Genomic DNA, 13,363 nt, shown 5'->3' with positions numbered 1-13,363 from the left:
ATACTCAGCAATAAAAAAGAAGAGAGAAACAGCACTAAACCAAAGATGTCTTTTAGATTAACCTACAGTTAGTGGATCATGTATAGAAACAGGTCAGACTGGATTAAGATCAGTCTGAAAAATGGAGGGTTCTTTCATTAGGTTTGAGAAAAAATATTTAATGACAGTACATCTGACACACTTGGACTAAACTTGCAAATCTGCCATGATCACACTGAAACTAAGGGCTATCTGCAAGTAGTGATGTCTCCATTACATTTTTAACATGCAATCTACTCCACTTCCAGTATTTGTCTTTTCACCTGTTGATGGGCCATGCCTATTGTAAACAGTACTGACCTTTTTGGGTCGAGCAGCCAGTTGAAGGTCTTTGTTATCTCAATTCCCTCAGGCTGAGAGGGGAAGAAATAATGGAGTTACACAGAGCTTCCATTGGTTAATGGATAAACATTTTCTGTCATCTTGTTTTTAAGGTACCAACCTTTACTATGAGAGGTCGTGTGACCACGTCAATTCGTCCCCTTTCAGGCACGCTCACCCCTCATTGTGACATAAAGTTGGGGATGACACAGCCTCAGCCTTCACTGCCACATTTACAACTCCTAAAAAGAACAAACCGCGTGAAACTTGATACAGACCAACACATTTTGTCACTAAAGTGGATCTCACTGATTTCACAGAGATCAAAAGGGCTCCTCCACCTCAACAGCCTTGTGGATGAAAGCTTGACTCTCACCTAAGGGTGAGGGGGTCATGTCCAGCTGAAGGTCTTGCGCTCACCGCCACACAGACAGGATGTGTACTGGTCACGAGAGAGGGGGTGAGGGTAATGTAAGGAGGGGGTTGGAGTCACAGAGACCTGTTCAAGAGAGAATAATATATTTAAAAACTGGAGATTTATGACAATGCAAGAACCTACTAGAACCTTGGTGAGTGAGTTGACAGGACCCGGCTACAGAGGTGGTTGAACAGCAATCTTTTTTTTCCATGTTTCAGTTCTCATTGGTGCAGGTTGCAATGTTTTTAAAAAGGTGCCTTTGATCCACATTGAAAACTATTACAATCTTAATAATAAATGTGTACCGCACTTTTCAAGCAATAAGCTCTAAGTGTTTTCCAGATTAAAAGATTTACAAAACATTAATTCAGAAACAAGTCCCCCCGGCTCAAAGGATTTCACAAAACGGACCATATTTGAGCACTACATAGTTGATTTCTCGCATGAAAAAGTTTCAGAAGTGAATATAGTAATGAAATAACAGACAAACAATGTATAAAGTGTCATGTGAATTCTAGAGGAGTAACTTAGTATTTGAAGTAATGCAGGCATCAATAAATGTTTGGGGAGGGTCATACTTCTTTTCCCAATCAATGTGGAAGGTCATAAAAAATGTGTTTCTGGTGAAGGGAGGGTCAAGTCTATTTTTACTAAAGCTCCCAAAACAACTCCGGTAGCCCCTTAAAAAAAAAACGAACAGTCCCTGCATCAACCATATTTGAAATACATAATGACAGTAAGATGCACATAAAACCATTAAAGCAGCAAAAAGGGATAAATGCAGTGTAGCGAGAATGGAAGAGAAGACGTAGTTAAGTGTAAGCCAAGGAGGCATTTAAAAGCTGCAGTGGAGTCAGCCGATGTCACAATGAGAGGAAGGCTTTTCCAAAGCTGAAAAAGCACGGTAACCCTTAGTTTTCAGTGTGGTTGGTGGAATAACTAAAAGATTTTGATCCGCTGATCATAGGAGCTGGGCTGGGCTTTAAGGGGTTAAAAGCTCTTTAATCTAATCTAGGGCAGGCCAACGGATGTAATTAATACAATTTTATTCTAAACCAGTGATACAATCCATTTAATGAGAATACATTTTAGGTTCAACTCATAACCAAAAGTTTGGATTCATATATGTATACAAACACATTACATACACACAGTGATCTTCCATGTCAGAGGCTCAGTCATGTTTAAAGGTGGAGAATTGGCTTCTTAGAACATGAAACACGAGGTGGTCATAAAGTGATAAAGTAGATGAACAGTCTGCTCTTTTGCCTAAACTTTGTTGTCCATTATTCCATCCTCTATTAGTACCTCTGTTTTCTGATTTGTCCTTGTCTGGAGACAGTAACCTTTTTTCATAAATAATCAATTATTAACTTATCAGAATTAAGCACTGAATCATTCTAGAGAGAATTGCAATGCATCTAAGAATCAATTAATTTTCCCACCCCTACTAAGTAGCAAATTTAGATGCTAACACACTAAGATGGGCAAAATGGTAAACGTGACACCTGCTAAACATCAGCATGTTAGCATAGCAGGAATGTTAGCATGTTAACATTAGCATTTGGGTCATGTAAAAAATAAAACATAAATAAATTACCATGATGCAGCTGGTCAGGTAGTTGAAGATGGTTGCCTTCAGTTCAAAGTTCTCCCCCCGGATGATGGAGTAGGGCAGGCTGAGCTCCAGGAAGAAGGGCTGGAAGACGGTGATGTTTTTACGTGGAGCCAAGCCGAAACCTTGAGGGGACAGACAGAAAGCCTCCGTCTCCCAGGTGGTGATGGTGTCCGGGACAGTGAGGGGCACGTTCTTCGTTCCAGACTCTCTGGATCAGCAGAAACAGAAGCATAGGATGAACTTTAACATACTCCCATGACTCAGAATAGTCAAAAAAAACAAAAATTGCAGTAACACCACCACATTACAGTTACTTCAAAATCACTAATGCATTCTGCTAAAATAAATTAAACTGGACTCAAAGCTTAGGAGTAGTGTCAGTAAATCAGTTTCCTGCCGTTCATGTGTGGAGGGAGACAGCAGGATTTATGACCATTAATGTCCATCAAAACCCTCTGCAGCAAAAACTCACCCAACTTCCACCAGGTCCCAGATCCAGGTCTCAGGGAAGAAAGTGCGGACTGTCACTATTGGTGGTTTATTAGGAGCTGCAGCACCTCCATTGACCATGGCAGGGACACCTGCTGCCATTACCTCTTTCCTTATGTCTATGGTAGGAAGAAAGTAGATCATTCTACATTAAGTAAAAATCAAAGCAATGCCACACTGACTTGTTTTAATGAGTAAGTAAACATTGAGCATGCATCACTAGATGGAGGAAAAAAAATTCACCAAAGCGACCACAGCCCTGGTAGTATTCTATTCCTTGGTATTTGATGCATGAAGGATTTTGAATTATCATGTTTGTTGCCATCTTCATCCCTACATTCTAGATAATCCAAAAATAAAAAGGCATTACTGAAAAGTTAAGAAATGTGTAGCAATAACCTATTATGACATTTTTTTATTTTGTACACTCATTTGTGCAGGACGTACCTGGAAGACTGTATAAGCATCAGCTGTCCCACCACCGCTGGGGAATGGCAAAATACTTCTCTTTCTCACTTCCAAACATTCTTCACCATCTTGAACGTCATATGGAATATAGGACATTTTTGTGACCGGCAACAACTGAAATATCTGAAAAAGAAAGGTTTGGTTTAAAGTTATAAACTAATAATGTTTGATTGTCTATGAAGATCTGACAATTGGGAAACTCTAGGTCACTAAGGCCACTAACTACTTTTATATCTTCAAATGTGGATGTAAAGTATAATTGTCAAATCATTGCCTTTATTCATAAGGCAGACTCTTACAGAGGGCTACACCTCACAGATGTGATCATAACCTTATGCCATAGCATTTTCATAACAGCATGCTTACAACTGGGTAAAAAGATCAGCCTTTCTACAACTGATAGAGGGAGAAAATGAAGAAAGATTAACCATGGTACAAGCAGATAACAGTTAAGTAAAATTGGATGATACATATGCAAAAGATTATGCAGAGGTAACAAATAACATACTTTTGGTTGTTTCCAGTAGTTACCTTGTTTGCATCCAGAGTCTTCCCTGGCTCCTTGATGAGGACGCTCTGGTCAACAGCGCTGACACCACACAGAGATTCTGGCTGGGTGGTAACCTGCATGATGGTCTCCTCTCCTGGGACAGCCGAGGACGGAGAAAACTCCAGAGACACCTGACACAATCAGAAAAGACATATCTCACCGCCTGGACTTTAGTGGTAGATGACAACCTGGGATCTTTTCAACCTGACACATTTTTTCTTTCCCAGAAAGATTTTTAGTCAGATGGCCTGTTTTTAAAAGATGATTTAAAAAAAAAAAAAATGTATTCGATAGCAATAGTAGGAAAGGGGGGAGAGGCAGAGGGGACGACATGCAAAGGGCCACAGGTCAGACTCAACCCGGGTTGCTACCAAGGACTCAGCCTACATGGGGCACATACTCCACCGGGTGAGCTTTAGGTCGTCCCATCAGAAGAGCTTTTTAATGAAATCACTGATCTTTTCTTTGAGTTGACTTATTTACACTGGTGGTCAGAAGTGTCTAGCAGGGAAATTGCCTCATACCAGGCCCACAGCAATTTCACTAGAAAGCATTTTCCTGCCAGTGGAGTGGCCACATGGCAGTTGGTCCTGCCGACGCTTAATTAATTGCTCATAATGTATCTATTGTGATTTGGGGGTTATGATATAACTGTAAGTCCACATTGGCTGCTCTGCCAAGGGTTGGTGCGTCCTTTCAAGGAGTGACAGAGTCAGAGCCTAGAATAAATGCTGCAGTTATTAAACATTTATATAAATAATCCATTCCACCAAAATCGGCTTACTGAACTTAACACTGATTTCCTATGGCTATGGCTTAGTGGTAGAGCTTGCTTGCTTGCTTGCCAATTGGAAGGTTTGTGGTTCAATCCCTGGCCCTGCCCCATGTCGAAGAAACTGAACCTCGAGTTGACCATTCTGTGCCATCGGAATGTGTGTGAGTGTTTATCTGATGAGCAGGTGGCACCTTGTACTGCAGCCGACAGTATTTGCCACATGTCTTAGTTTTTCTCAGGCTGACCTTGTGACTGAAGCATTGCTCAGTAGAGAAGTCAGCGCTGTTGGCGATCAACGCTTCACTGGGGAGGATGGCGTAAGCCACAACCTGGACGTCTGGTGCCATGTCTGGAGACACTGTCAGCTTAAAGGACACCTCGCCCTGATTCACTGAAACAACATGAACAACTATCATCACTCACATGCCTCCATACATCAATAGATTGGCCATGTTAACTCAAAGGATCATTTTAAGACAAGTCACTTTGCTCACCCAATTTATCTTTGACTATGACCTGTATAAATCCTTGTATAACAATGGCTCCTCTTGATAAGACCTGGAAAATTTGAAAGAAAATGACAGAATGAGTAATGCAACATGCCCTGTCTGCTGTGAGGTTCTGGCATGTGATAAGTACGTAGCGGAATATGTTTATAGGGTTCATGTCAAAAAGTTATCAGTTTAAGTTTGCATATGAAAAAGTAGGAGTTATTCAAAGGTAAGATCAACATATCCAGAGCAAGATATTTAATAAGATACTCAGTAAAATGTATTAAAAGGGGACAATTTTACAAATCTAAACAAGTCTGTGTAATGGAGAGTAATACTGCATATGTGGGGGGGGGGGCATCAATTTTGATCCGTTTCCCTAAACGGACATTTACAAAATCTCCAGGATATGTTGTTATAAAAAACGTCTTCCCTATGTCCATGTCTCTGGAAGTGGAGACAAGAAAACAGTTCAACCACTCACCAGATAGATCACATCCACAAAGCTGTGGGCCTCTCCAACTATGGTGTATTGGATGAAGATGTCTTCTTCTTTGTCACAGGAAAGTGGTTCATCCTTCTTCTTCACATCCAGAGAGCTGACTGATTTAGTATCAGGAGAAGAAAGTGTGGTCAAAGACACTTTGTGATCGTTAGTATCATAGTATGGCGTTCTGTAAAGAGGGTAGCCCAGTGTCGGTGTGTCACTAACCTAGAGAGCAGAGAGAATATAAAAACACTGAGATTATGACAGATAAGTAGAAGAAAGCTTCAGTTTTTACAGCCATGACAATTTGTTATAGACAGATTGTTCCATATAGCACCTTGGTCAGTTGCAGCATATTGAGAAACCATTTGAGGTGTAAGATTTAGACTGTTGTCAGCTTTATGATAAATGTGGGTTACAGATTGTAGTTTCAGTGCTACTTCTTACTTGTAATTGGATGTCCCCTTTAAAGTCAGCTGTGCTTAACGAGAAAGTGGCAACACCATCTCTGTGGTTTTGAGATTCTGTAACAAACGCGATGACCACCTTTCCCCCTCAAACAGGAACACCGGCATGTCAGGAATGGGTCTATTATTGTAATCAACGGCTTTACCTGTTGGAAGAACAATGTTGTATCACCGAGAATGCACATTGCTTCAGTTACACTGTGTCTATAATCACATTGAAGAAGTGAAGACCAAATGCACTTACTTTCCTTCCAAATTTGATCCTTTGTCATAAATCTTGGGAGTGTCAGTGAAAGTTAGCTTTCCAACAACGTATGAAATCACTGTAGTCTTCTCTTGTGAGCGTGAAATACCTGTACAAGACGCATTCATGTTACAACCATGTGTATGCCATATTGTTTCAATACATGGCATAGTAATTGTGTCATATAGACATACTAAGTCTTCTTTAAATATAAGTACAATATATCTTATGACTTGCCTGTTCCCTCCTCTTTCATGTTTGCAGTGAGTTGCAGTACATCTTGAAGTGCCTTTTGCGCATTTTCGTGAAAGTTGACATAGTGAAGATAAAAGTGGCACAGCCTCTCCTGTCAGTCTAGAAAAGAACAATAAAATAAGAAAAAATGAAAGTGATGGATATTTCAAACTTTCCACATGTCATGCCCTTATTACTTCTTAATAACTTTTAACTGTCAAATCTTTATTACTACTATCTCCTTTGTGTAAAGACGAACCTTTACGCCCCTCAGTTTGTACATTAGACTGACAAAAGAGATGACAGTACGTAGTTTTAAATGTGCACAGTGTACATTATATAGGAGGATATGTAAGGTCTATGCACCTTACTTCATTAGACTGTTACCATAGCTACTGTACCTGCTTTGTCTCCTTGTAGCAAGGCATCGGGATTTCCGGGATTCCCTCTGGATGTTCAGGAGGGCGTACAAGGGGTATACCAACATTGGCATCTATAGGTCGGCACACCTTGAAGTCAACACTGCCTGGCACAGGCTGGCCGTATGTATACCTAAATAGATAAAGAAAAAGAAACATTGAAAAGTAACCATTCCCTAATCTGTACTTATTTTACAATATTTAAGAGTAATGAGCGAAATAGCTTTTACTTACGTTGCACATACTTCAGCCTCGACTACTTCCTGATTAATGCTTACTTCATCAGCTGCATTTATTTGTAGGTCAAATTTAGGCAAAACTGGGGGTGAAACGGGATTATTAGCATTCTTTACTCATTAAACATGGATTAAATTGAATGGTAAAAATGTAACTCACCGTATTTTTCCACCTTGAAGCTGTGATGTATTTTATCCGACCCAATCGATACAGTAACTTGGTAGGCTCCTTCACGGGCCTCAGAGTTCAAGGGGTAAGAAAGCTGCAATATCTTACTATTGGAGGTTTCCTTCAGCCACTGTCCAATCCTGTTGCTGGTAGAATCCTGTTAAGTGAAGTAAAGAAGAACAGTGACAATAGGAAACTCTTGAATACAGGAAGAGCGGTATTTCTTCTTCTCCTTCAATAAGGTGGCAGATAAAACTGGCCATGGTTTGGTGTAAGATTGTTTGAGCAAGAAAAATATGAAAACCTGAAGCATACACACAAGTGTACTGGCAGGCTATTATCAGTGCCCAGTTGCAGATGTATTGGTCTTAGTGTATAACTGGCATTTGTACAAAGTTGTTGCAAAGGTACACTACCGGTCAAAGGTTTGGGGTCACTTACAAATTTCCATACCACTCCATTATAGACAGAATACCAGCTGATCTGAGTGGGGGGCTACATTTACATTGCCCATTATCTGCAAAATCATCCAATGTTCCAAAGGCACTTTCTGTTTACTAATCTGATATCATTAAAAAAAAAAAAAAAAAAAAAACTAACCAGAAAAACAATGGAGTACCCTTTTGCAGTTATGTAAGCACATACCGTAATTTGAAAACTGCTGCACTGGTAAAAATAGAAACAATACAACTGATCTCAGGTGGTTTTCTGTCTACATTGGAGTGCAATGGAACTTTCTAAGTGACCCCAAACCTTTGACCGGTAGTGTATAAAAATAGTTGTTTTAATTCCTTTAGCAAGCTTTATGTAGCATGACAAATCCATCCTAAGATGTGGTCCACTTACTAGCTTTTATTAGCTAGTCATGGATTTTGTGCAATGCAAATAAAAAAAAAAAACTGAACTGCCACCTACTGATGAACATTAGAGGCTGTTAATATCTTCAGAAAATGCTCGTCAAAGGAGCTTGAGTTAAGATTTTTGTCAAACACTTAAGGAAAAGAGAAAAATCTTCAAATGCAGCCTGTAAAACAAGATTTTTGGTGTCCAAGGTTACCCAGGAATTCTTACACTTAACTGTCATCATTAATAAATGTCTTGTTCAAGTTGTAAAATAGGCCTCCACACAATGTTTCTCACATTTGATAACAGAATCAGTGAAACGTTCCATAAAGCTTGGGCCCGACACCTTATAAATCACTTCATGTTTTTAGGAGATTAGCATGCTTGACTTTTAATAAGCCTAATAAGTTAACTGGAGCATTTTGTTTTAAGGTATTTGTATTAGAAAATTAAAAAAAAATACCAGTATGTTAAAGAGTGGATGGTACTCTTACCTCAATTTCGATTATATCGTACTGTAAAGAAACAAAGAAAGATTTGTTAAAGCACAAGCTGCTTTGTATTCCTCTCATCACACAGTGTCCTAACGAGTTAAAGACAGGAGCTCTTATATTTATTCTGTTTTATAGTTCTTCTAGAAAAGAAATACAGTTCTGTTGTTATATTTAGTATACATGCCACAGTTATTTTCAATTAAATGGGATAATGTGTGACAAAATGTTGTAAAATGAGAAACATGTGTTGGAATGGATTTATCACTGGGTCAACAACCTTTAAACCTGTTTATGAATGAGACCTAAAGAAAGGAAAGACTGTTCAAACACTCACCAGCTGATGGACAGGTTTAAACTTGGTGTCCAGTGTGACGACTCTGAATTGCACTGAGAGACATGCAGAGAGATTACATGAAGCCTTTACAGCTCTTCTACAGTAGTGTTAAACATCCTAAAAGGTCAGTTAACTGAGATATTACAAATTTGAAAGAAAGGTTATAAAAACAAAAACAGTGGAAATATCCCAATATCCCAAGAAAGAAACTTTCAGCTCAGTGTGCATACTTAACTTTTAACATTTAGGAATCTGGACACAGCCTTGGATTTCAATAAGGTGCTGGATAGTTTTGCACAGAAACTGCAGTTAAGGAATAGTACTAATTCTGAGATAAGATACCTAATTGTAAATAATATTGTCAATGTGAGACATTACTATCATATCCAGAATGTGGGGACTTCTGGGCTCTCAACTGCAGCAGGGAAAAAGCAGTAATTTTATTTACACTAACATTATCTATACACTGTATATGCTAACATGTCTCTAGGCTTCTGTGATTTTAACCTCTATGGTCTGCAAAAATTACTCCTGATATTCTGGGGCACAATTACTTTCTCATTATATGTTAGAGCTAATAGTTAGTCAAGGACGACAGATTTCTGTTATTGTGTGGCTTCATTTTTAAATCCTGGGAATTTCAATATAAAAGATTTGATATTATGGCAATACATGTTCTACACAGTGCTGCATGCACTGCAATTTGTAAAGAGGAAACTTGTCTATATATGGTACCATATTGTGTACAATGTTAGGTCTTTGATTTGATTTATTTGCACAATAACACAAAGTGGCATTAACAGGACAACATAAGAAAAAAAGCAAGCTGTGCATGTGAGGAAAAAGCTTGAGGCTTGTGGAAGGAATCTCACCTCAGTATTATAAGCAAACAAAAAGTCATGTAATCTACATAAGTAACTAAACATAGAATCAAAAAGCACATAAACAGACATGAATCAAGTAAAAACCCATCAACTCCAAATTACCTGTTTGTCCTGGGAGGTAGATTGGTTTATCTGTTTGGATGAATGTCATTGGTTTATAGACTTTGATCTTAACTTTTCTGACTTCTCTAGAGTAGAATGTGTCGCCTCGTACCACCACCTCCAAGTTCTGCACCACTTCATCCTGCACTAAAGGAACCTGTGACAGAAATATATTTTATAGACACCAAGAGAGTCATACATCCCATTAAAAATGATGAAATTAATATTTAACTTGATCTGTTATCATCTGAATGGTTAAAATCACATATCACAACAGCAGTTTACACAGTTTATTTATTATTAATATTGTGTGCTTTCCTTTACAAATCTGTTTGTGTCTGTATGTGTTATGAAATCCCACCAATGTTTTACAAATTCATTTTTTCAACACATTTCATGGAAATGAGCAAATCAAATCAGGGAAGCTACTGACCTTAAAGTTAATGCAGGTATGAAATTCTCTACAGGACGTCTCCTTCAGAAGGGTTGTATTCCTCTCTTGGGACATCAGAGTGACTCTCATTTCCAGCGTCTCTATGGGCTGCAGGAGACTCGCACAGAATTTGGTCTCAGCTCCAGATTCAAGAACTGCAGGAATGGCTACCATGTACTGCCTACAGACACAGACACACATACAGTAGACATCTCACTGGATCTGACATGGAGACAACCCCAACCCAGAAGATTATGCAGTATAAAATCCTTGCCCATTAACAATTCATTTAACCACAGGCTATTACTATTTTTTAAGTGTAGAGGTAACTTACGGTCCTGACACCGCTTGGCCCACGCACATCCAGCTCAAGAAGACACACAGTCTCCATGTCCACATCTGAATCCCGGGACGACCCATGACTGAATGAGATGATCTTGAGTCAGCATCTGTTTAATAGTCTCTGATAAAGAATCACACGCCCACAAATGCACCCATACATCCCCTCTATCTGATTTTAAGATAACCCATTCAATCATTTATAGACATACATTCATGTTGTGGTGTGTAAGGTGTTGAATAATGTTCTCACTAATTGCAGATAAATATGATAAGAATGTAAAAGGTTTCCGTAAGAGACCAAGTGTGTTTTGCTGTATGCTTATTGTACAGAGTTGTGTCCTTTCATAGAGACAGTGGTTTGCCAAACAAAGAAAACTGACGCACAGATGGTTTAGCTTGAGCCGTAAATATAAGATAGTTAGGGTCACAGCGGCCTCGAGCTAAGAACATTACGTAATAATGACGAGTGAATCAGGGACAGAATGTACCGCTTTGTGTGAAAGAGCAAATGAAGACAAGACAAAGCACAGTGGCCTCAATCCCTGGTATGTGTTGTGTGAAGATAAATCTCCCTGTGCTGGAGAAAAGACGGGGTCCAAGAAAGAAACCACTTGTGCCTTTGTTTACCAGTGTCTACTGCTGGCTCCAAAAGGTCTTTCTCATCTCTTTGCCACCTGATAACCTGGCTCCGTAGCACTATCACTCAGAGTAGACTTTCACACATGGCACTGCTTCATGTCCACAAAGACATTTTGGATGATCTGGATATTCAGGGTCTCATGGCATCAGCCAAACTCCAGAGCGCAAATGTACGTTTGGTGTACCAAAATCATCATAAGGTAGAGACACAATGTCTTACATCTCTGCGTCTTTTTTCCTGCCGCCGGGCTGGCCCAGATGGTAGCCTATTTTTAGCCTAGTATGATTGAGATTTAGGTGTGCCTGTTATGAAGATATCAATAGTCTGTAACTTTTACAATTTGTGACATTCGACACATTGTTGGAAAAGAAAGATTTTGCATAGTTCGTTAGTTTGCGGTACTTAGGCCTTTTATAGACCCCCAGCACCCCCTGCAAAAATTTTCTGGTCTGATAGTCTAGAGATACAGGGACCAGTTCTGGCTTTTTATCTATTGCTAAGGAAACTTAGCCTGTGCATGCTTTGTGATCCCACGGATCTGAGTATTGAAACTCAGATGCTTGACTCAATAAACAAATGTATTTGACTACATCTTATATTATTTAGTTTTGTGTAGGAACAATGTAATACCAATTTAAAGAATGTACGGGATATATAGGTCTTTTATATTGTCCCAAAAGGAGGGACACAGAGGAGGAAATCCCCACAAAGGCTAACTGCAACTTACGGTTTAATTAGGCAGTGTTTGTGGGTGTGTTTATGTATGTATGTATGTATGTATGTATATATGCTGCTGTAAATTGTAATTAAAACAATATGTACCAGTCCTGCATCAATATCCTATTTAAAGATATGAACTACCATTGTATGGAGCAGCAGCCTGCACAGAATTAGAGGCGACATGCAAGGACTAATGCTGACGTGTTACAACCCTGAACCTTTTGTTTTTCACTTTGTTTTGTTTAAAGTACATCCACATACACACAGAGTCTGGTGCATGTGGTATCATATGGTGCTGTGGACTCAAGTGGCAAATCTGAATCAGCAAAGGTGGCTTGCTGTAATATTTTAGCAATAAACCACAAGCTGTCTGAATCCTCCTATACACCTTTGTTAAACAAAATTAGCACATACATTATTAGTACAGTCTCTTTTTTTAAACTTCAAAAAAGTCAGATGATTATGGTGTGGCAGTTCTTTATTAAAATCAAATTGCATGAAGCAGATATACTTGTTGAAGTTACATATTACAAGCCTTTATAATCCAAGTATTGGTCCACTACTGTATCAGCACTTAACATATGAGCTGGATGATACATGCCCAGCAGCGAGAAGGATTACCCTGCTCAGCCTGAACTGTGGTCCAGGAGGATGAGGCAACATGGCAGCTTCTTCATCACATTCAAATGTTCCCTGGCAGCTAAGGTACAGATTTGCAACAAAAATGTGGCCATTGATAAAAAAAAACTTGAGGGAAAACCAGCCTTCTTCATCAGAGGTCGCGGATTTATCAACGGGTCAGAAGTCCCCCTTCCCTCCTAAGAAACAGACTCGCCTGCTGTTGGATATCACTAGGACCTACTGGTTTGATTTGCACTACATACAGTACTGATTTGATTTGCACTACATTCAGACTTGATATTTAATATTATTATAGTTCTGTTATCCAATAACATTGATAAAGAGAAAATTACAATAATATCCTTGCCACACCCCTCACTGACCATAGAACAATTCATAAAAGCATCCAATTTAGTGCCTCTAATACGATCTATAAACCTTGCTACTGGAAATTAAACAATTCCCTGTTACGGCATGAAAAGGTTAAGACTGAAATAATTAAGTTAATTACTCTTTTTTTCCAAC

General features: G+C 39.1%; 1 protein-coding gene across 1 annotated transcript; it reads right to left on the bottom strand.

Moving 5' to 3' along the window:
* Positions 1-339: 339 nt before the first annotated feature.
* On the bottom strand, positions 340-11,010 carry LOC116676958 (alpha-2-macroglobulin-like; the record flags this gene model as incomplete). Its single annotated transcript, XM_032507728.1, is given in 24 exon segments — positions 340-392; positions 702-757; positions 760-859; positions 2,379-2,604; positions 2,869-3,004; positions 3,129-3,225; positions 3,333-3,476; positions 3,885-4,034; positions 4,924-5,069; positions 5,173-5,236; positions 5,654-5,881; positions 6,104-6,168; positions 6,171-6,269; positions 6,366-6,476; positions 6,605-6,667; positions 6,670-6,721; positions 7,003-7,153; positions 7,255-7,339; positions 7,417-7,582; positions 8,763-8,783; positions 9,097-9,149; positions 10,083-10,239; positions 10,516-10,696; positions 10,850-11,010. Coding segments are annotated over 24 exon segments (2,690 nt in total), but the record flags the coding sequence as incomplete, so codon positions are not given.
* Between the last annotated feature and the right edge of the window lie 2,353 nt (positions 11,011-13,363).

The sequence above is a fragment of the Etheostoma spectabile genome, unplaced genomic scaffold (genome assembly GCF_008692095.1).
Source record: "Etheostoma spectabile isolate EspeVRDwgs_2016 unplaced genomic scaffold, UIUC_Espe_1.0 scaffold00004104, whole genome shotgun sequence".
In the NCBI taxonomy this organism is placed as follows: domain Eukaryota; kingdom Metazoa; phylum Chordata; class Actinopteri; order Perciformes; family Percidae; genus Etheostoma; species Etheostoma spectabile.
The sequence above is the reverse complement of the archived record's forward strand: the minus strand, read 5'-3'. Positions and strand labels throughout refer to the sequence as shown.